Here is a 24,955-nt window from a genome sequence, read left to right as displayed (position 1 = left end):
ACTCTTTCACGGAATCGTCTGTCCAAAAAATCTGTAGCACTATCAGGTTATTTTCTGTGGAAGAACCCTGAACAATGATAAAATTATACAAATATAGCTGGCAGCTGTAGTAAACCAAGCTTAAGAATCAAAATTGAGTGTAAAAGAAGTCTGGTCTTTGCTCTTTAACAAGAGAAAAAGTTGTCAGTGGAACGACGATTCCGGAGAATCAGACGTAAATACGTCTTTGTATTTAAATTATATTTAAGCAATAAATACAATTGAAGGGAGTTCATATATTAGCTTTATTCTAAATATTCCCTTTATACATGCTTTACAATTGAGTAAATAGTTTGATTAAGACAATGATTATTTGACTATCCACGTTCATCATTGGTTTTTGGTATTTTTTTGGAACTTCAGGTTCATTATTTAATACTTCAATTTTTTACGTTTTCTGTACTGTCTAATTTATTCTGCACTACGGACTATTTTAGCTTCAATGTCATCCATCTTGTTATGTCTACATAGTATGACGCAACACACAAACACAACAGTAGCGTGAAATGCGATGCGCCTTTATTTTTATAAATAAATGTTTGTAGAACCTAAACCATTTGTGGCATGTAAAATCTGAAAACAGATATGGAAAGCTCAAGAGGTAATACGTATTTCTAATGCGATATATCCGATCCATCTCTTACGGTTTTCGAGAGGCGGGCGCTTAACGCGCCAGATGCATTGAAAATTGCACACATTGCTTCATTAAAATTACAATAAATGTAAAACAATTATAATTACAATAAAATACATTAGATTCTTAAAGGTATTTATTTACTGATCTTGCCATTCCTGAGAAATGAACGTTTAAAGGTGACTCGGCGCTGGATCTTACACATCTTCGTAACTAACGCTGTTTTGGCCGAATGACCCTTCCGTATAGACGTATTTACGTCAAAAAATAATCCTGTTTTAGTTAATCATCACATCTTTTGAAGATATTGAAAAAATCTTTGCTTCACTGACAATTTGGTACACTGAAAATCATCTCGTTTGTGGTTCATGGATTATCAGACCATATTCACAGCCCAAACATTCGCTATTTAACCTTCCCACACAACATTTTATGTCAGTGTAGGCTCAGAATCAAGTTCGTGGGTACTGGCGACATCTTTCGTGCGTAGTGTTTACTTCATTCAAGTAACTCGACTCGTAGCTGGCGACATCTTTCGTGCGTAGTGTTTACTTCGTTCAGTAACTCGACTCGTAACGAAACTATGCAGAGAATGCTCCGTAATTGTTAAGCTGTTGTGTCAACAACCGACACAAGATTTGTTGCTCTCAGCCATTGTTGATATTAACAACTTCGTTTCCATGGTGTGCGATGTGGTGCGAGAGCAGGAAGACGTTTCAAAAGTCAGAGTGAAAGATTCAATAGAACTGCATACAAAGAACAGAATAAAATATAATACGGTGCATAAAAGAATTCCATATATTGTGTGATGTATTGACGACGATGAACGCAGTAATCCACCCTTGTACGCCATCCCGCCGGATTCCCGTAAGTTATAATGAAAGAGCAGCCTTCTGTAGATTCTGTTAAGCTAGAAGTGCCTACAACATTGCTGCATTCACTCCTATAAATGAATTTTACAGCTCCTGTATTTATAACACCCTTATATGTGTCTGTATACATTCTCTTTGTGGCTATAACAGCTTCTGTATCATCAGACTGTACACCCACACGGAAACAACAGAGAAGTGGGAGGAAAAGTGTAAATATAAATTTTAGTATTTAACAAACTCTATTACAGTGATGGAATGGGCGGTGAATGTAGCACACTTGGGAGACCTAACTGAAAATTACAGATTATTTTTTAAAATGGGGCTTCAGTAGACAGAACGCTGGAATCATCAGACGTAGGATGGGAAGCAGTGACCAGATATTTTGAACTGAACATCGCCGTGAGTCAGCGGAACGAATCATGGGTTATGACAACAAATTTGAGTTACCTCCAAAGCTGTAATACTTAAAGCTAAGAGGAAATACGAATTAAATCTGGTTTCAGTTTCTCTAAACAATTTAAGTTCGGTACAATATTTTTGCATGATAAATGTTTATCGAGATACAATCGAGATTCGTATAGACATGTATGTACATATTCACGTGAAGTAGCCATTAATGTTGCCAGAATTTAACTAAATTTGGAATTATGTTCAGATATTTTAGTCAAGCTCATCACATTAAAGTCTAAGTAAATTTCCTACATCATGACTTACCTTCATGCATTGCTCTAGGACACAAAGCTCAGACGAATGCAGTAGCTTCACAACCATTCGCACACATAGGTAATTGTTATTTGCGAAGTTTTCTCAATTACCGTGTAGATAACAATCCCATGACATGAGAGCACATGTTTCAATAGCCCATCTACGGGTTAGCAATTAAACAAATTACAGCACAAAATGTGTCCTTCAAAGTGTGATCGTGGTTAGGTTTATTTCTTGTAGGTTATGTAACTTTATCGACATTTACATTCAAGTTTATTTATGAAAGTTAATATGGGACAAAATTGTCATTTATGAAAGATAACATGGAACAGAAGGTCGTTAATAAAACATGAAATGAAACAAACTGTGCGTTACTGCCTTGATATCGAAGATAAATGGCTTGTCGCTCAACAACAGAAATTAGTTGTTTTTTTCTGCAACAATCGTAAATGTACAACTACGTTTACATGGATATAGCGACCAAACAACATAGAGCGAGAGCAGGAAGACATTTGAAACAGCAGCGCAAATATAAAACGAAATAAATCTTCCTTGAGTAGTGTCTATTATGTCCGTATATGCTTCGCGCATGCGCGTTCTTAGCGCCCCTAGTAGACTGAAAAAGAAATTACCGTGTCATATCATGTACTGCTCCACGTCAGCTTAGTAAAATAATTCAGACGATGTGTGAAGAGAAGTGTATGAATTTAACTATAGGCTTTGTATACGTAACATTGTCATATACAATTTCCCGTCTTCGCTAGGTTGTAATTATTTACCAAGAAATAATATTACATGTCGAATTAAAAGGCATGTTGTAATCGTATCTCCAGATAAACTTAACGCGTATCTTTCCATTTTGCATTGGTTTATTATTATTATTTATTATTGACTGCAAATTGGTTTTTACCCGGTGGCAGTGGCATTGGTTATGACAATCATACCGAATGCAGAATTTATGCAGAAATTATTACTTCTTTCAAATTCAACTAAAAAGAGGTTCCAAATAGTATTAGAATAATAAATCAAGCAGGATAAGACGGGCAGAACATGCAGCATATACAGAAGAGATTATAAATGGGAGATCACTTGCGAGACGACGCACAAACTGGAGGGTAACATTAAAAATGATGTGTGGAGGGGATTCAGGTGGCTCAGGAGAGTTATTAGTGCTGGAAAATTTAGTGAACGTTGGACTTTCACTACAGCTAGGCGACTATTAACTTCTGAAGGAAGGCTGTACTGGACATTTCACACGCATTAGGGATAACGATGCTCTGCTGGGTATTGGCGCCATGTGAACTAGCCGGTGAATGCTAACGTTTCGTAAAACCCCTGAAGATGAAGACAGTACGCTTCTCCGAAACATCAGTATCTACTGACCAGTCCACACGGCGCCAGAACCCACCAAGTAACAAAATCAATATTGTCACCGCCGTGATAACCTCAAATCTTGCATGAAGGACTTCTTGTAGCGCGTCCCTGGATACGTAAGGACTCGAAGATGGCGGTCGTCCTATTTATCTGTTGTTTACAACTGTTGAACAGCCCAAACGTCAAGGTTAGAGTTCCGTAACTCTGTCAGTGCGATAACTGCGCATGAGCCGTGTCTGTCGGTGACTAATGCCAGACATTCTCCTCTTTTCCAGGATCGCGCTAAGCTTGGCGACAAGAAGTTCCAGGACGCCGTCAAAGATGATCAGAAACACCGGGCACTGATCAAGCATCAATTGAACAAGAAACCATTGCAAAAAGGTGAAGAGGTCAAACTAATTAGACCCCCAGGTATGAGCGCTTCTAGGAAACGAGGTATTAATAAACCGCTGCGGCATGAATTGACTCATGAGAGACACGCAATAAGATGTTTGATATCGGGCCACTTCGTTCCTTGTGCCAACAAGACCTGAGCTAATTGGCTTTATGGTCTATTAGTATATTTGTCTATACACATACATTTGTGTTCTATGTAATGGGCAGTTCTCTGTAGCATAAAAGATTTAATTTTCGTTATATTGCATGAATTACGTGAACATGCTTACTACTAATTACGTGACGCACTTTGGGAACGTTTGCTATTGACTGAGTATCAACGAAATATATCAGTGTGGGAGAACAGAGCAATATTTTCGTATTCATCATTCTTTATTTCTAAAGCATTCGTCTATTATAAGAGGAATGGCTGTGAACTGAATTTGTTTATAAACAAACACTTGAGAAAAATGTTACTACAGGATAGTAACTTTCGACTGAAGCTATTTCTGGCTTGCTTAAATCTGCAAAATATTAATTTCACTCGCATTCTGTAGAGGCACCTTTGAACATTGTTTTAAAATATCCAGAAGTGCTGTAAGCGTGCATGAATGTCTAATATTACATTGCTTTTGCACATTTAGATGCTAGAAATGTATATAAGGGAGACTACAAGAAGTTCCAGGAAGCCGTCAAAGATGATCAGAAACACCGGGCACTGATCAAGCATCAATTGAACAAGAAACCATTGCAAAAAGGTGAAGAGGTCAAACTAATTAGACCCTCAGGTATGAGCGCTTCTAGGAAACGAGGTATTAATAAACCGCTGAGGCATGATTTGACTCATGAGAGACACGCAATAAGATGTTTGATCAATTGAACAAAAATTTTCTTGGATATTATCCACCGTCTACTAAATATAAAACGTAAAACTACGTTTCGGAGATGGGACTCTATCTCCGTCTTCAGGTTCCTACACAGTTGGGCCCACTAGATAGAGCTAATCCCTATCTCCGGAGATAGACAAATTTTTATTCAATTGACTCTTCACCATCGTCAAGAAGTTTTAGATTTGATAAGATGTTTGATATCGGGCCACTTCGTTCCTTGTGCCAAAAAGACTTTTGCGAATGGTAGAGATCACGAGCTAACTGGCTTTATGGTCTATTAGTATATTTGTCTATACACATAAATTTGTGTTCTATGTAATAGGCAGTTCTCTGTGGCATAAAAGATTTAATTTTCGTAATATTGCATGAATTACGTGAACATGCTTACTACTAATTACGTGACGCACTTTGGGAACGTTTGCTATTGACTGAGTATCAACGAAATATATCAGTGTGGGAGAACAGAGCAATATTTTCATATTCATCATTTTTTATTTCTAAATCATTCGTCTGTTATAAGAGGAATGACCGTGAACTGAATTTGTTTATAAACAAATACTTGAGGAAAATGTTTGTTCCTAAGAACAACGAATTAAGAAGGCACAAAAACATAAATCTTGTCTGGTTATGAAGATCTCTTGGTATACTGGGGGGATTGAAAGGTAGGTTAGGTTAGTTTAGGTTATGTTATGTTACACCTGACCGGGCATGTAATTAGGACGTAAGACCGAGGTGGACGTCAGATAATAGAATAAATACGGATTTTAGGAAAATATTTATGTTAGCCTGTAACATGAATGCAACTGGTTCAAGATGGTTTCCTAAGGACGGCGTCACTATTAACGGTGTTCAATCTTCGGGCTGCAGGCTACTACAGGAGAGTTACTTTCAACTGAAGCTATATCTAGCTCTCTTAAAACTGCAAAAAGTACATTTTCACTCGCATTCTGTAGAGGCACCTTTGAACATTGTTATAAAGTATCTAGAAGTGCTGTAAACGTGGATGAATGTCTAATATTCATTGCTTTTGCACATTTAGATGCTAGAAATGTATATAAGGGAGACTACAAGAAGTTCCAGGACGCCGTCAAAGATGATCAGAAACATCGGGCACTGATCAAGCATCAAATGAACAAGAAACCATTGCAAGAAGGTGAAGAGGTCAAACTAATTAGACCCCCAGGTATGAGCGCTTCTAGGAAACGAGGTATTAATAAACCGCTGCGGCATGAATTGACTCATGAGAGACACGCAATAAGATGTTTGATATCGGGCGACTTAGTTCCTTGTGCCAACAAGACCTGAGCTAATTCGCTTTATAGTCTATTAGTATATTTGTCTATACACATAAGTTTGTGTTCTATGTAATGGGCAGTTCTCTGTAGCATAAAAGATTTAATTTTAGTTATATTGCATAAATTACGTGAACATGCTTACTACTAATTACGTGACGCACTTTAGGAACGTTTGATATTGACTCAGTATCAACGAAATATGTCAGTGTGGGAGAACAGAGCAACATTTTCATATTCATAATTTTTTATTTCTAAAGCATTCGTCTATTATATAGATATATATATATATTATATATCTATGAACTGAATTTGTTTATAAACAAACGCTTGAGGAAAATGTTACTACAGGACAGTAACTTTCGACTATAACTATCCTTCCTCACTACTTTTACCTTCTCTGTTCTTGCAGAAAGAGATAGTTATAACAAGGATCACCTCATGGTTGACGTGGTAATTTTTATGTACATCAATAAATACAGGAACAACAGATTTAAGAAACCGAATAATTTTATTTTGAAATTAAAGAAAATCTTATACACTATTTCCCTAACTGGTACAAAAGTTTGGTTTACTGTCTGAAAGCCCGCTGTCGACTATATCCACTCGAGTAATGCCATGTGTTTTGACCTGCATACCAGATCCCTTGCTGGCGAGGGAACCACCACATATGGCTTGCTAGCGGGGGGGGGGGGGGGGGGGGGGGCCTTCACCCATGATCTTCTGGCCAGTTCAAATTTCAAGTCAAACAGTTACAGGGGTTGTGGATTGGTATACGACTGAAGCTATTTCAGGCTTGCTTAAAACTGCAAAAATTTCATTTTCACTCGCATTCTCTAGAGGCACCTTTGAACATTATTATAAAGTATCTAGAAGTACTGTAAACGTGGATGAATGTCTAATATTACATTGCTTTTGCGCATTTAGATGCTAGAAATGTATGTAAGGGAGACTACAAGAAGTTCCAGGACGCCGTCAAAGATGATCAGAAACATCGGGCACTGATCAAGCATCAAATGAACAAGAAACCATTGCAAAAAGGTGAAGAGGTCAAACTAATTAGACCCCCAGGTATGATCGCTTCTAGGAAACGAGGTATTAATAAACATCTGCGGCATGAATTGACTCATGAGAGACAGGCAATAAGATGTTTGATATCGGGCCACTTCGTTCCTTGTGCCAAAAAGACTTGCGAATGGTAGAGATCATGAGCTAACTGGCTTTATAGTCTATTCTCTTTTTATAAAGTAAAGTTTTTAGGGACATACTTTGTAAGCCTGTGTGGATTGGTAGTTACTGAGGATGGATTCTTTACGCAAGAGCTGTTATTAGGGACGTAGGCTACCGCCCGATTTTTAGTTGTAAATCAGGGAATTTATAGATCGTTTCATATTGTAAAAAATCATTTTTCCAGATTTTTGTTGAGTTACCTTCAGTGCTTTAAAGCAGTGGCAATCAACCTGAGGTACGCGTACTCCCGGGGGTTCACGGAGACATCTTAGGGGTACGTGAAATTTAAAAAAAAAATTATTTTATGATAAACCCTCATTAATCAGTAATGTAATTTATTTAACTTATTATAGATGTAGATTACATACTATGTATATGTTGAATTAAACACCAACAACTTTGGGGGTACAAGGTTGAAGAGAAATTATATCTCGGGGTATGCGAACAAAAAAGATTGAATACCACTGCTTTAAAGTATCTAGGAGTCTTATATATTTCATACATAATTTTTATTCCATTGCTCTTGGTACAATTGAATGCTTGATCGTGAGCGCTGTAAAGGGCTGTTTAATTTGACAACTTCAGCGTAGCCCTTATCGGGAATCTAGTAGTTGCTCAGCCAGCAGTGAAATATCCTGTGTTTCATAAAACTCGATCATTCATAGTCGTGTTCACCAAATCTAAATGCAGTCCCTGTCCTGCACCACACAACTCTCCTTCCTTAAGATCTGTATAATAATATCTTCCGCATCTACGCGTATGAGTCCATTTATCCCCTCAGGATTCCCAAAGAAAAACTTTAAATGCATTTCTTATAGTCCCATCTGTGCTACATGCCCCACACTCCTCATCCTATTTGATTTTGTAAGCCTAATATTAATTATTGAAAGTAATTATGAAGCTCCTCATTACGCAGTTTTCTCCAGTTCCAACTGATTCATCCCTCTCAGCTCCAAATATTTTCCCACGCACCCTGTTCTCAAACACCTCAATCTGTGTTCTTCTCTTTCTGAGAGAGACCAAGTTTCGCACCCACAGAACACAAATGTTCGTATGTTTCAGTAATTGGGTTTTCAGATAACAAACAGAGAGACAAAGAAGTTCCTGATTACAGTTAAACAAACCACGTGGAGATCTTATAGACTTTGATTTCATAGATCGGGATCGATACACCATTTGAGGCGGTGTTCCTCCCTGATCAAAATGGACAATCCGTTCAGTGGCGAATTACGTCGTTTACTGCATAAATTGCTACATTCACTCATGAAGAACAAAGACAGGCCACTTAGATCATGTCTGTAATTGTGATGCTTTGTTACAGTCCGACTTTCTGGGCCTCACCTTCCGAAATTACGGGACTTCAAGCCGCTCATGCGTCTGGGAAAAGGAAGTGAGTACAAATTCTGCTAACTCTCGGCAAAAATGTTATGCATTTTTCTGTCTATAACCAACTAACTTGCTCAGACTTAGAGGTTTAATTGGTGTAGACCCAAACGGTATTCAGTTGAAGAGAATTCTTTGTATCTGAATGTTAACTGAACCGCGTCCGCCTGAAGCCTGTTAACAATGAATTGTGTAGTGACAAAGTCGCTTATTAACGAAATCCTGAATGGAGTTCGTGTGACTTTGACACATAACCTCCAAAGAGGTTTCAAGTACAATTTGAGTTATAATTATGAATGAAATGCCACAGAGTTAAGTGGGATTACGTCCTGTTCGTGTCACGCTCTAGAGCCGTTAATAGCAGCCTCAGGAAATTACGTGCTCTAATCAATTCGAACGTCAAATGCCATCACCTGTGGCGTGTGCTTCAACTGCCTCTTGAATACTGGGCCCACACGAAACGTGTATTGACAACTTTCTTTTAGAAGATGGCTGCCTTCTGGTTTGTTGCGCCGTGTAGTTTACCGACGTTTCAGAGGTATTTGCTCCCTCCATCATCAGGACAACAAACGAGACGACAGCAATCTTCAGTCTCTCCGCACTCAAAATCTTAAATCCTAAAAATTCTCTTTTAGTTATCAATCTCTGATAGTACAAACAATTCTAACCTTTGTTGAGGGAAAGTTTACAAATATTAGGGCCCTTTGTTAAGCAGATAGCAGCATGTAATATAACTGTGCACTGTAACACTGACGTCGACATTTATTGAGCGACTGGTTTCAGTAATGTTGGACGTGCCTTCCTGATCTTATGTCCAGTTCTAAATATATTTACATTTAATAACTGTATAATTTTATAGCGTTTGGAGAAGTTTACCTTGCTCAGAAGAACGGCGGTGTAGACAGCGGGGCACTATACGCCATGAAGATGATAAATATCTCCCGGAGCATGGGTGAAAGAAATGGTCCTCAAAAGTTTAGAACAGAATATGCTGTGCATGAAAGAGTTACGAACGTCCCGTTCCTAGTGGGACTCCACTACACCTTCCAGAGAGAATCAAATCTGTGGCTCGCAGTGGGTAAGTATGTTAGTAAGTAATCTTCCACGATATCTGAGAAACGAAGTAGAGAACAAAATTGCGGTGGTCGGTCAGTGCAACGGGAGAGGAGAGTTGCCGGAACAGAGCACATTGACAGTACTTTAATTGTTATGCATTGCTTGCACGAAGTGCATGGCGAGAACGAATTATTGATTAGTCATGTCTGTACTTCAGTCTATCTGTCAAGTTGATTCCACTCGAGAACCACCGGACGGATTGAGAAAATTTTTTATATAGATGCTGTGCCATTCTGCACGACCTCAAGATCGCACTTTTGAATATCCCACAAGCGGTGATAACAAAATTATAAATGAGGAAAGTCGTGAGGTGGACACTGAGTTGATGCCATCTCTTGCCAAAAGTGGGAACTATCAAAGTCCTAATTTGTTAAAGATGGTTGCTATGTTTAACATTGGCGGCCATTTCTATGAGTTCTTTGAATGTTTGTCATGGATACTATGATAATCGTGGTTCCTCTTGATGTAAGTGAAAAACAGCTGGTGTTCTGGGGTCAACTTCTTTTCTTACGTTGTTCTGTGATCTAGCAAAAGCAACTGACTAAGTAAATCATGAAGTCTTATTGTTTAAATTACATTTGAGCAGTATTCAAGGACAAACTTGAAACTGATTCAGCAAGCATTATTGCGAATAGCATTTACCAACTTTATTAATTTTTTTATGTAAACTTAGGAATAGATTTTTTACAGTATTCAATTTATTCTTATGAGAGAACCGAATTACTCAATGTATAGGAATCATCAAACTTTTATTAAGAAATATGGCACTAGTGACATCAATGAATATGATTGGTTCTGATAAGGTTTTAATTGTTCACGGAAGGTCCTTTATGTACGTTTTGAAAAGTGAAGTCCATGAAATTTAGAATTCCATGTGTCATTGCTCACCATTTGGAGTAGGAAGTTCAAGGTACAGTAGATGGTTTCCGTCTCACTTCTACTTTATTGCTTGTAAGATTTGATGTAGGCATTGGATGTAATGGAGAATGTACAGAACAGTCATCAAATAAAAATTCCTCGGCCTACAGAATAATAATAACCTACACTGGAAGAATAATATTGATTAAATGAGTCATATTAAGTAGGGCATGTTATATCATTGGACAAATGTTTCATATTATCACCATTTACACACTGCAATCAATGTAATTCACATTGATTCGCTCTATATTGAAGCATACAATCATTTTTGGAGATGATCCGTCTAACTACAAAACAATTTTCTTATAAAAGAAAATCTTTAGAATCATGGCCAGTCACAAAAACCAAGAAATTCGTCTAGAAGTCCATTTAAGGCTAGAAATGTTACCTCATCCTTGTGAATAAACATTCTGTTAAATTACCTAAAGGTTTCTCAGACAAATTGAAAAATAATCGATATTAACACAAGTTATAAAAACCATCTTCATAGACCAACTGCCAACCTAAACGTGCACAAATAATAATACACGTATTACCTGAACTTAATGGATTTATATCATAATCACTAACATTGGCATACCTACTCTATATCATTGGATTTAGTAAAACATATTTATGTTCAATAACATTTATTATTTGAGAAACGTAATTGGTGGTTAGCGCGCTCGCCAGTGGACCGAAGGTTCGCGGGTTCAATCCCGGCCGAGATCGATTAATTTTTAAGGGTGATAAAAATCCGTAGCACAACTTCCTTCGGAGGGGAAGTAAAGCCGGCGGTCCCATGTCGTAGATTTATGGCATGTAAAAGAACCTTACGAGCATGATACGAGATGTCTCGTGAGCAAAATTCAGCGGTCATTTCTCACCTAATTCTCTCCTGATTTACTGTTTAACTGATAGATGACTCTGGCAGTCAAATCAGGAGTAAATAGAATTCGTGCAGAGTCAGTGAGCTAGTCATTCACTATTCTTAAATGCACGCCTTAAAGACTGTAAAACCTACGGAATGAGGCCCTATGCTGCACTTAGGAGTTACAGGAAATATCTATCTATCTAATTGATATTTTAAATCATATTATCGATAGGACTTGCATTTTTATCCATTCCACTTTCTTTGGTCAATCTGATTTACTGTTGGATCCGTGAAAAGTAATTACAAAATGGTGTCTAAACAGCTATTTGACTCGACTTCGAAAGAGATGTACCGACCTGCGCAGGCGCAGAGCCGTTCTTATGTGCAATATCGAAGCATCTGTTAGCACTTAGTTCGCCATTACTTTGCTAACTTTGTAATATTTCGTCTCATTCTGATTTTATTAGTCTGGGGGGAAGAATCCGTTGCTTCTTTGTGAACATTCTTTCAGTTTTCAGCCTTCTGCAGAGCGCCATTTTCAAGCAACACTGATGTCAAATCGAATATGCAACGCACTGATCTTCATTGACCTGTAGTAGCAGTAACAGTCCTTACTCTAATGAGGATTCATTATTATTGTTCCAGACTATTATCCAGGCGGCGATTTACGGGATCTGTTAAACTGGAAGAGAAAACTTACAGAGAGCACAACTAGACTCTACCTCGCTGAGATAGTCTTGGCCGTAGACCACCTGCATAAGGTAGGCAATCAAACTATCCCAATATAGTTATTTCCAACAAATTCCATAATATGTCTGTGTAAACCCAAGTACGTAAATTGTGCAGCCACAGAAATTTTCCATTTAATTCAGTACTTCATTTCTTCACTATAAGTAAAATCATTTTAATTTCTGTAAAATATGTCTAAAGTAATGACAAAGGATAATTGCATCTGTGTATCTGTGCGCTTTCTCTCCCTCGCTCTAACGCTGACGAAATTAAAACTCTGCGCAGGATGAGAGTACAGGGCTTCTCTCCGTGCTACCGCCGCTCCATCTGGGGCCTTTATATGAAAGATCTGATTGCAAATGGCAGCCGACAGCCAGGGAACTTAGATGGTTGTATTCGTTAAACATAATTAATAATTCCTTACGAGGTGTCTCAGAAATTCTTCCTGGGTGAGACATCAGATTTTCTGTTCCGACGGCCACTCTTACCCACACACAAAGTGAGTTATTGTCCGATTAAGGGAATTGAGATAAATCCAAGAATTGACACTTTTGCTTACCCTTCGAGAGGCAACCGGGAGCCGTGGTCGGGCGGTTAACTCTCCTGCAGCGTACGACAGCTTAGCTAGAGCGAGCGACACGTGACAGAAGAGCAAAATAGGGGAACCACATCTCAGTGCCACAGTAACAACGCCACATGTCCCAGCTCTTAAAACCCAATGCTTAAGGAGCTTGTTAATTTTTTCTTTTAGATTGGAGTAATCCATCGGGACCTTAAACCAGAAAATATACTGATCGACTCTGAAGGTCATATAGCGGTCACGGACTACGGACTGTGCAAAGAATTTCCACCCGACGCAAAGGTACATTTAATATCGACTTTGAATTTTGTTCAGTTTACTTACTTGATGTTTTTTGTATGTGGACCGCTGTCTGTCTGGCAGTGCCCTTCATTTGAGGAAAATCCAGGCACAAGAGAGGCCTCGTGTGCCTGAAATTAGACCACACATTTTCAGGCGTTTTCTTTTGTACCAACATTTTATTGAAAGTAAATCTCAATCACGTTCAATCAAGTTCTTAGAGTCTGACGGGGTGAACCGAGAAGTTCAGAACTCTAATAATTATAGCTTTTTAGGAGTTTCATAAACAGTTGCTATTCTTCAATTCAGAAACCATTAACATACTTTGGGGGAAGAATTTCAGTCACAAGTGTTAAAAAATGGCAATACTGGAATGTCAAGGGGATAAAACAAGTGGCAATGTCAGATATTATATTACGAGAAAATATGTAGTTTGTACAGCTCCACACTTATTGTTAGGGCAGTCAAGTTAAGGGCCAGATGTGTAAGGAGAGAAGTAAAGTTACAAAATATACGTGGGGAAAACCTACTGGAAAGTGTGAACTTGGAAAATCAAGAAGAAGAGGGTAATACAGCATTAAGAGATGGATGACAGAAGTAATTTGTGAAGAATGGGGATAATGCATCTGGCTCAGAGCTGTGTCCAGTGGTCGTCATTGTTATTGGCCATGCCCAAAGTTTTGTTTGTGTTTGCTGGAGAGATAATTTCTAGTTGCCTCGTGTCTCAAATTCCTGTAAAAGTTAAATAAAATCTTGCTTTCATCAACAGATTAAACGTGCTTATTCAGTGTGCGGCACAAGTGACTACATGGCTCCAGAGATGATTCAGGGCAAAGGTTACAGCATGGTAAGTATCTTATACCATTACAGTATAATGAAAATGATTTCTTTGTTTTAGACTAGTATAAAGAAGCGTCAAATTATGAAAATCAGTGGGTTTCGAGCCACAATTAGTAACTCCATGGAGTTCATAATGACACATGTGTAGGCAGAACCATTAAACTGAAATTGATTCACGTGCGCGATGACTGATACACATTTGTCAGAAATGGTAACCGCAGTCACTACATAACTTATCCTCCCAGCAAGTTCTAGCAAATTGGTGGCACTTATATAGCATTTTTGATGTAACCCAAAATTATAAATCAAGGACAGTAAAGCCAGGCTAACGATGTGGCCAATGTTAGACCAACCCCTAATATTATAGTTCTCTGTAAACTTGCTATTTAAGACAACCACCACGTCCTTGTGGAAAAGTAAAGACTTGTTCAAACAGCATGTCATTGGGACTGTGTTCTTCCAAAATAGGAATGAAGAATTCCCTTAGCATGTCTAGATACACATTGTTAGTCACAGTCTGGAAAAGGCCAAAAATATTATGTTTGTATAAAGTACTTGCTCAAATATAGACAGTCTCTTGTATGGTAATTGGATTCATGTTGCCCCCCCCCCCCCCAATTCTTAGCTAATGTCAGTTAAAATTTCCTGACAAATGAAAACATTGTTGGTCGAAAATTTTTTGTCGACTTCAAATCTTTAAAGAATGTCACACCAAAATTTATAGCAAACTACTTTTTCCTCAAACAGTTACATAATGCAAAAGTCAGTTCTTATATATTTTTTTAAATTTCAGGCAATACCACACATTTATATGTAGTGTTGAGTGTTATTATGTGTGAGGTATTTAGTTGTCAGCTACCACACCAGGTGGATTTGCGTGGCCTGCAAACGAAACTCTTATGAGTTGTATCCACATGAGTCCCACTGACTATTGGTCTCTCGGGGATCCTTCCTTTACGATTGTAGCAAGTTTGATCAAAGAATTGATATCACTTCTACATCGACACTTTTATTCCACATTCTCTTCCAAACTTTGTAGAAAATCTCCTTTGTACTGAAACCGGAAACATGTACTCCAGAAGCTACGGAAACCAACCAACCAACCAAAAAGCTAACTGAGGGCGGAGGCCTGCGCAAGCGCAAGACATCGTCCCTACCTAGGTGACACCATTCCTGCGCTCAAGGCGCATTGCTGGAAATGGTAAACGGTCTTAATATAAAAAACGGAAATTTTGCTGACGCTAACTGGGTTACGCCGTGGCTGGAGCCTCGACCATTCAAACTGGGATCTGTTGCTGCTGATGGGAGGTTATCCCGTCAGGCAAGTTGTCCAAAGGAATTTGGTTGGTTGGATCTCTGGGGTTTGAACCCAGAGAGGGAGGGGCCGTTTCGGCTGAAGGCCTCTGCGGCATGGGGGGTAGATCACTTCAGCTGATGGCCTCCATGATCGGGGGGGGGTGGCGGGCCGTGCCCCTATTAAGTTATACCCTGGCATTCGCCTTACAACTGAGGAAAAGCACGGAAAACCTCAGTCAGGGTAGCCGAGTAGTCTAACCACTCGTTGTGCCGACTTGGCCGTCTTTTGGGGACGGCCTCGGCTGGCCTGCTGAACATCGGTCGCCCTCGGTTGCCCTTGGGCGACCTCTGGCAGCCCTCGTTCGGCACGAGTGCCTCCCGAGTTGCCGGACTAAGGGGTTCCCCACACCAGCTAACCTCGAGACAAATCTCTCAGTCAGTGCTCTGATGTGGTCGGCAAAGAAAGGGACCCCCAGATCCTCATGCATTTGCCTGTTACTAACGTACCAGGGCGCGTTAGTAACAATGCGAAGACACTTGGATTGCAGAACTTGCAGTTTCCGGACGTGGGTGCGGGCAGCTGACCTCCAGATCGGGCATGCGTAATCCATCATGGGACGGATGAGCTGCTTATAGAGCAGCACACCGTTCCTGATGGACAGGCCACTTCTCCTATTGATGACACGCATTCATTGTCTTTTACCTAAGACGCCATTTTAAGAACTGTGAGTGTTGCACTTCAGACATAAAGATTTGGAATTTCAATCTGAATGAATTAAATCTGATCATGTAACCCACTGAAATTCATGTAGTTTTCTGCCTGTTGATTCATGAGCATTATTATAGTATGATGGAAAACAATTTATGTGTGCACACTGCATATGAAGAGCTGGTGAACTAAAATGAGGATAAATATTTGCAGTAACTTGTTACAAATAAGTGTCAATGAACTCACACAAATTCAGAACGTATAACGCAAACATAGAGGAATCGCAGGCTCCTTTTCAAAACTGAACCCTGGAGAAAATGCTTCCATTAGCTTTACCATGTCTGTCTGTAGTTTGAGAACTTTTAGAATTTGAGAATTTTGAGAATTTTGAGAATTTGAGAATTTTGAGAATTTGTTAAATATCTTGACTCAGATACTGATGTCTCTTAATGTCACATGAAGCAATAGTTTTTTTTAGTGTTCTGTCTGACGACACGTCCTTATGAACCGAATCCCTCCACCCCCTTCAGGTTGTCAGGAACCTGTTCATATACGTTCTTGGTAGATGATCCAGAAGTGGTTTGCCATTGCCTTCTTCTGTGTGAGTGGAGTAATTGCTGGAATGCCACGGAGAAACCGGGGAAGCCCCCGGAGGAAACCTCCGTGATGCCTAGACCACTGCCTTGCCCAAGACAAGTTATAAATCTGATCACCACCGTGAATTGAACCCGGGACCCCAGGATTACAAGCCTAGCGTTCTGACCGCTAGACCACCGTGGTGGCTGAAGCAATAGTATGACTATATAATGTAAATTGTAAACAACAGTTAATAAAATTATTTTTAAGGTTCTTAATGAGCCTAGGAATCAAACTGACACCTACGAGGAATAGGTAAATGAAGACAGAGTACTAATCACACATAGGAATAATTACATATAAACCGGGAGCCAAAACATGGACAATACAATTCATACAAGAATGTTTATATTTCTGGTGACCCTCTTAAGTGTGATAGTGTGAAGATTTGAAAATGACTGACTGCAGCTGTTTCCTCCATATTTAATTGTTGCAGGAAGTGGACTGGTGGAGCGTAGGGATCATCGCGTACGAAATGATGGCTGGGTTCAGACCCTTTGTTATTGCACGCGACGAAAGCAAGACGAAACTCAGACAGTAAGTGTGTAGCATTTGGAAAGAGATTCACATATGTGCTCCTTTTCATCATAATTTTGCTTTTCATAATGTCGTATCAAATTTGGTTTATGGCTAACAAATGACTATCCATTTTAATGGCAGTATGGCACGTGCACAAATTTGAATCCTGCATAGAATATATCTTAGGCAAACAAACAATATATAAGCACAGCCATGATTACAGTCACTACAACAGAGGTGTTTGGCAGGATGCCAACTTAATGCGAGAGACAGGGAAGAAAATGATTCCAAAAGATAAGAAATGCTTCATAACCATCTACATTCGTTCCTGTATAACCTATTTCAGAGGTGTGCAGGCAAATTAGATATTATATAGGCCAATTATAACAAGTTGTGAAAGTGTATTCCATAATGATATACACATAATATCCTCACACATTCTTTGCAACGAGCATTTAGAGGTATTAAAACCACCACCAATTTTTAAGGGTGATAAAAATCCGTATCACAACTTCCTTTGGAGGAGAAATGAAGGTGGCGGTTTCATGTCGCAGATTTACTGAATATAAAAGAACCTTAGAAGCATGAGTGAGATGTTTCATAAGCAAAATTCAGTGGCCATTTCTCACCCACGTCTCTAGTGATTCACTGCTGGATGGCTCTGGCAGTCAAATCATGATTGAGTAGAAATTGTGCAGTGTCAGTGGGTTGGTCACTCAAACACTAGGAAACCTCCGAAAAGGAGGCGGTAAAAACACTCAGTTGGGTTGTAGAACCAAGAAACAACAACAACAACGAATCCACCACCTACCTTAGGCACCAGATTTTCCTCATCCATCATTTTTCTATCACTGCTCATAGGATATTAGAGTATTATATTGAGGTCATGGAGAATGGACAACCTCCAAAATAAATTTCATCCAATTCCGTCCAGTGGGTTGAGTAGCGTTGACTGGACACACGTGATAAGCCCATTATGCATTCTCCATTTGCAGTTCGAGCAAAGAACGCATAACAGTGAGTGGCATTATACAGATTGATTTTGAATGTATGTTTTAATGGCAAAATGAAAAATGAATCTATCTTTTACAGAAAAATTGTGCAACAGACGCCAGCGATCCCTAAGAATTTCACATCCATAGGGTCACGTTTTGTCAGAGGCCTTTTGGAGAAAATGCCATTAAAGCGGTTAACATCAGGGAAGACCATCAAGCAGGACATCATGCAGCATCAGTTCTTCAATGTGAGTTCTTTCCCATGTCTGTTATCACAGAATACTAGGCTGTATGTACATGTTTCACTTTTAAACTCTGCCTTGTACACTAAGAGACTGCCCCAAAACGGCAACGAGTACACAATTTTAGACCCTTCAAGCTATTTCTAGATGAATTCATTCTTTCAAAACTTGAGTAAGTGAAAAGTTTGATTTTAATTCCCAGAGAGCAACTCGTGTGTAATAAATGTCATAGGCCAAAGAGTCTGAGGACAGTAAAAGGTTAGGATGAGAGTGCATTATGTACTGTGACATGAAACCTTAAAGGCGTGATGAGGTTTTGTCAAACGTCCCACCCAGCAAATGAAGTATTGTTGAATAACTTAAAGCACAGACTAACATTTATAGCCAAACAGATAACACCATTTCAAAATTCTTGTACTTTCTGCACAACTGAAGGATCTTTCAAACTGGGGTGTTCTGATTTCTTGCCACAAACAGCTTTATCGTCCACATTAGTAAAGCTTGATCTTCTTATTCAACAGGGTATCAACTGGGATAAAGTTGCTAGCAAAAAGCTGAAGATGCCGTATGTTCCACCTTATAACAGCAGCAAAGACGTCCATCCTGTCCAGAATCTGAAAATAGAGCTTCTAGCTCATACAACTGGTTGCAAGAGAGCTGAGGTCAGTACCAATAGTACTCTGACCCTCGTCTTATTATGTGGTGCATAGGAACAAGTGTTATTTTTGGCACTTAAGTTACCTTTAGATCAGACGTTGGAAGCTGAGTTCTACATGGCCTTGAAGGTGTTATAGCAACTAAGAACGTCGAGGTGGTCCTTTGCCAATATTTGAGCATAATATTCATACAGCCACTTTCATGTGGGTTTATAGGAATAAATGGCAGTATCTGTCATAATAATGGTTGTCAGGGTAAAATGCAGACAAAAAAATTGACAGTGGAACCACGGTTTCAGAGAATCTGACGTAAATACGTCTTTGTATTTAAATTATCATTATCGGACTCTTTTAGCTTCAATGTCATCCATCTTGTTATCTTAACATAGCATGACGCAACACACAAACGCAGCTGGATCTTACAAATCTTCGTAACTAACGCTGTTTTTGCCGAATGACCCTTCTGTATAGACGTATTTACGTCAATAACAAGATGACGGCTGTCAATATATATCCTGGATTTTTTTAAAGTAACCTAACCTAAAATAATGCACTTGCTTATTATCACTGACCAAAATAATTTTCTGAACGTGTCCATAATCAAATAAGAAGACTGTGGAAAAATAAACATAAAGTTCAGTACAAATAAAAAAAGAAGTAATTCGCATCGTAGCAACGACAAGTTTTCACGCTGGGAAAATATCCTTTGTGAGTTCGAGCACGTTCCATTTTCAGAATTTCCTCTTGGAGTACAAAAATAATTGCAAACGCTCAGATTACTTCCTATAAGTCTCTATAATAAAGCCATAGATGTAGGGAATTTCAGTTTGTCTGAACATAATTGTGACATAATGCATATATCATAAAATTGCTACATGACTGATTTAGTAAGACTAAATATTCAGATGCCTCGTCACTAGCTTAGCAAGACATTTACAAGCTGACCTCAGGACACTTATTCATCTGTATTGATTAATGTTATCTGCCACATAATTGAAAACAAACATCTTCATTGCTATTTCTCAATTCTTTGAGCATGTACTTGAGACATATATGTATATTACTTCATTCTCACAGGGATCTTCAGATTCACGAAAGTCATTATTAACCACCGATCACCAGCCTTTCTTTCGGATTGAGGGTGGGGTGTATAGATTAGATTTATCTCTCTCAGGACAGTGTCCAGTGGCTGACTTGTGAACACAATTAAGAGCCTTCCGGTTCCATAAATAATTTATTAGGTTAGCAACAATTAGTCAGTGAGCTGGTCACTCACTACTAATAAATGGACGCTTCAAAGACCATGAAACCTCCAAAAGGAGGCGGCGATGACTCGCTACTGGGCTAAACTATTAATAGAATAGAGCAACTATTAGTTTCTCAGAAAAAGTCTGTTCCCTACAGTCTGTTATATTATCCTAATTAGAAACAAGATAAATCCGTAAATTACAAGAGACTTAACTGAAGAAATTCATTGATGCCACATGAACAAAATAAACATTTACAAATTTACCTCTTCCAAGCGCTTGAAAGAAGACTGGCATAAGAGAATGTAAAAGATTGTGTAAAACTGCATCCCACAAATTTTTAAGTCACTGAACATTCCATCTGTGTGTGGAACAGATTCAAGAAAGATAGGCTTCATATACATGTTTTATGTTAGCAGATCCCATGAGTATTTAGGTTTATTTATGCAACTGATCAGGAATATCAAATCTAAGATTGAGGTACAGGGGAACAGAGATCACTTACAAAAGGTCTGAGTACATAGCGGCACCTCACTGATAGTCTTTTCCCTTAAGAATATGCACATTTGAGGTGATTCATTCCTTCTACCAAGGAATTGTTTTAAGAAAATCTACTGAAAAACCAAGTTGAATATTTGCATAAACATTAAACTCCACGGAACAGATTCTATTCAAGAAGCTGACAGCATACTCCACTAGTTAGATGATTGGCAGTATGTAACTTTTTTAAACAAGAATTGTTAGCATCCTGTCAAATTCCCAGCTACCCTCCACATCTCCTTCCACTCCAGAGGAAGCACCAGGCGGTGGAGACGAGTGATTGCAGTAACACACGGCTTAATAGACTGGTGTTGGTTATGCGGATCACATTGATCTAACTCAGGGGCAGGTTCACTGATGTACTTTAACATAAGGCATTTTCTACCTTCAGATTCTAATACAATAAAGATACATTTTTAGTTTTTATGGGCGTAGTCTGAGTTCAACCACGAAGATATATTCTTATCACCACGTTCCAACGAAACATTTTTGTATCTTATAAACACCAAATGAAATAAGTTCCTCTGCAAATTAATTTACTTACATGTGACTGTAATCTTTATCGCAGGCATGCTTATATGTAGCACCATCCCTGATTCCAAGCAATGAATAAGGAACAGGAACTTCAAAGGAGTGCCCAAACGAAGTAAGTGATATTATTTTAAGTTGTGACACTTTATTAGAGGTCACGTCTTACAGGCAGATGTGTTGAAAATTAACAAAATTAATGACCATTCCTTTTAGTTTTATTATGGATCAGACTGGTAAAGCTACAGCCGTGTCATAACTTGATTGTCACAATAATATAAACGAATACAGACAAATATGTGACATAAATTTGAAATTAACAGGTTAAGAAAACAACCCATCTCAGACAGTTTGGACACAACTGAATTATCACCGGAAGCATTAATTCGTCGATGTGAAGTGATGTACGTTCTACAAAATGTCAGTGAAGGTTATAGCATATAGTTATGGCATTTCAGCACGTGAATCATGGTGGATGAAGCGGCTCTCGGATGTGTCCTTATCAGAGATTTTTAGTTCTCCAATGTCAACATCACTGCACTGCTGCTTCGCATTTGCTCATGTATCATCTGGTTCGTTCCTTTCTGACCTGACTGCGTTCTCTTTGAATCTTACCACTTTATTGCCCATCACAGAGAAACAAAATAGTCCTCAGGGTCAAGAGGAGCGGTAGCTCAGTCAATGTAGGGTCTGATTATGTAATGGGCAAAATGAGTGAGGTTATTGAAAATGCACGAGAAGAATGATTATTTGTGAAAATTACTATACAGCCTATTTAATTTAAACATTTTAATTACCTCAATTAGTTTCAAAATTACATTATATTCAATGATAATACAGTAATTCTGCAGCATATCAGAGTACAGACAGCCTACAGGATAAGTGACATATTCTAAAAACTTGATGTTCAGTAGCTAATGAGGTTCATTATTTTCAGGATGAAATTCTGAATGAGCAACTTGTAGTCACAGCAAAGTAATGGCGTGACAGAACGGAAAATTGCTGGTGGTGACTAGCATGGTCACTGGTTTTCAATTATAAGTAAACAAGCCCACAGGAAGAATGAGACCAACGCATACCATGACACAGAGGGAAGTGGACCTCTACATTCAGCACAAAAGCATTTGCTGGGAGTTGGTCAGAATCGTGTCCGTTATTGAGTGGGAGCATCTTTGTCTCCAGAGATTCGAAGAAATTGGGCAAAAGTAATGGGAGAATGTATGTCGGATTGTGGAAAAACTAGTATAAATTTATTACGAGCAAGAAGGTATAATCGAAGTCGCTATTGAACGCATTATAATTGAAGATAATGGAGTGAACAGTGATGAATCGAGTTATATGTCAGAAAGCGATGGTCTGTGAGGAGTGGAAGAATTAGAAGAGGACCAACAGTTGTGAAGAATATAAAATTATCTAATACTCTCTGCAGTGTTAATTTTCTAGTGATGTGTAGTGTAGTGAAATCGACTTTCCTGTGTTACATACCGTGGTAATATTTTATTTGGAGTGTGCTGTACGCGAACTCCTGCCATCCGTTCCTGGAAACTTCTGTTAAGTAAACAGATCCGAGGTTTCAATTCACAAAACGCAGGGGCAGAAAATGCTGGAACCAAGTATAACTTCCGAATGAAGGCTATGTTCCATGTAGAGCGTTACATGGGAGTTCTCTAGCGGATACTCGTGTATACAAGAACTCAAAAATGGCGGGCGTTCACTTTTTCTGTCGTACATAACCTCACACAAAGGCCTCTTAACAAATAAGTCGTTGGTATACTGAGTTTATATAATCTTTCAGAATAATAATTACTTTCTCACACAGGAAAATATATTTTATTATTTGATCTGGAAGAAGATAGAAAAAAAAACAATGATTTAATAAATCTGCTATATATTTCATCCATTTTTTCTATTTACAGTTTATACAAAATAATGTTATGAAACAGATCAAAACTGCAGTTTTGTCATCACTTAATTGTCATAATAATATACAGCAATAAAGCGAATTTGATATTGACAGGGGAAAACCAAAAACCTCTCAGAAGAATCGATCACAGGGCTACTTTGTCTACCACAAATTACACATGTCCACCATTCATAAAGTCATTAATTCCCTTTCTGTATTATTATAACACTTAAGTAATGACACACCTGGAAATATAACAGTTTCATAATAATATTTTTGGTAGAGCCTGATATGACAAAAATGGTCAACATAGGTGTGTTTATCATCATTTTATGTTTCAAGCCTGAATAATAAAATATATTTTACTGTATGAAATTAAAATAAACTTCATTAATCAATAGTTTTTTAATTTGGAATATGTATATTCGAAAGACACATCTGATAAATTAATGCGACCAAAATATTATATCAAATACTGAGCTTGAATACATCTGAGAAGTTTCTCTTCTACATGGTCATTATGTCTCAGTTGTGAGACTAGATATCGGCATGCAAAAGTAAGTGATTAAATTAATATATATTGCAACTTGTTATTGATTATAAGATAAAAAGATTGTTATGTGGAAACATGGTGATGAAAGTCTTCATTATAGAATGCAGACCAGTCTAATAAAAATTAAAAATCTCTTTGTTAAGAAAAGTTACAGAGGGTCAAATTTTTAACCACCTTAGCAGCCTACTATCAGCTTAATGAAAAGACCGCTCAGTGGAGTTCAATATTTTATGCACATCTTCAACAATAATATTCATCTGATTTCCTTAAAATTCTGTATACGCACATTTATGTGTTTAGAATATGACAAAACAAATTAACTAGAAAGTTCAGACTTACATAAGACAAACACAAATTTTATGCTCTGTCCTAAATAAGATTGCTTTGAAAATTTTGGGAACCCTTAAATAAGTTCTTCAGATGAATAAAACACATATAACCATTGGACAATATTCGTACTCTGTCAATATATTTTATCATATAAAATTCCATTACATTATGTCATAAAGGTGAGATGATGGACGTACAGAAACATTTTTCACATGAGTTCATTATTGTAATTTTATTTATGAAATTCTTGAAAGGGTTTTTTGTTTTCTTGTCATCATCATCGTCAAGGATTAGGCACTAATGCCTATTCAGGCTTCAAATTGATCTTTCCATGTTCTTCGTGGTCGACCTCGATCTCTTTTCCGGCTAGGTTTGTAACTGAATGCAACATTAGGTAGTCTTTCCTCAGGCATCCGTTCAACATGTTCTTTACATTTTCTTCTACATTCTCCAATTTTGTCAATTACATTAAAAATATTAAATTGTTTCCTAATGTCTTCATTTCTTATTCTATCTATTAAGAGATTAATTTAGTTTGCAGGAAAGCGTTTGCTGATAAAACTTTATTATGTGTAGTTCTACTAGGAAATAAAAGTTTGATTGTTTCATAATGTTACTTTCCTGAATTCTGCTGTTTGATATGAAACATTTTGAGTTGTATAAACCTTTCTATATTTTGTTCATACATA

The 24,955-nt window shown here is 38.1% G+C and overlaps 1 protein-coding gene across 6 annotated transcripts; it reads left to right on the top strand.

Moving 5' to 3' along the window:
• The first annotated feature begins 1,330 nt into the window (after positions 1-1,330).
• LOC147873608 (ribosomal protein S6 kinase alpha-5-like) lies at positions 1,331-23,781 on the top strand. Of its 6 annotated transcripts, XR_015535435.1 has the most exons (16): positions 1,332-1,540; positions 3,900-4,035; positions 4,644-4,787; positions 5,929-6,072; positions 7,109-7,252; positions 8,733-8,801; positions 9,654-9,872; positions 12,330-12,445; positions 13,165-13,275; positions 14,042-14,119; positions 17,190-17,290; positions 18,365-18,515; positions 19,031-19,171; positions 21,521-21,598; positions 21,804-22,052; positions 22,418-23,781. XR_015535435.1 is itself a non-coding variant. In XM_087350016.1 (15 exons), the coding sequence occupies exons 1-14, from the start codon at positions 1,496-1,498 to the stop codon at positions 21,563-21,565; spliced, it is 1,614 nt and encodes a 537-aa protein (XP_087206142.1). In that variant the 5' UTR covers positions 1,332-1,495; the 3' UTR covers positions 21,566-21,598; positions 22,418-23,781. The 6 variants fall into 6 exon arrangements, 5 of the variants coding, with proteins under 5 accessions (XP_087206144.1, XP_087206142.1, XP_087206141.1 ...); XM_087350016.1 differs by lacking the exon at positions 21,804-22,052 and having other exon boundaries at positions 3,900-4,005; XM_087350015.1 differs by lacking the exon at positions 21,804-22,052 and having other exon boundaries at positions 4,644-4,757.
• Positions 23,782-24,955: the final 1,174 nt, after the last annotated feature.

Source organism: Zootermopsis nevadensis, unplaced genomic scaffold, assembly GCF_977971745.1.
Source record: "Zootermopsis nevadensis isolate Lab colony 2312 unplaced genomic scaffold, Znev_1.0 Znev_ptg000017l, whole genome shotgun sequence".
Lineage (NCBI taxonomy): Eukaryota > Metazoa > Arthropoda > Insecta > Blattodea > Termopsidae > Zootermopsis > Zootermopsis nevadensis.
This window is presented reverse-complemented; position numbering and strand designations above follow the sequence as displayed.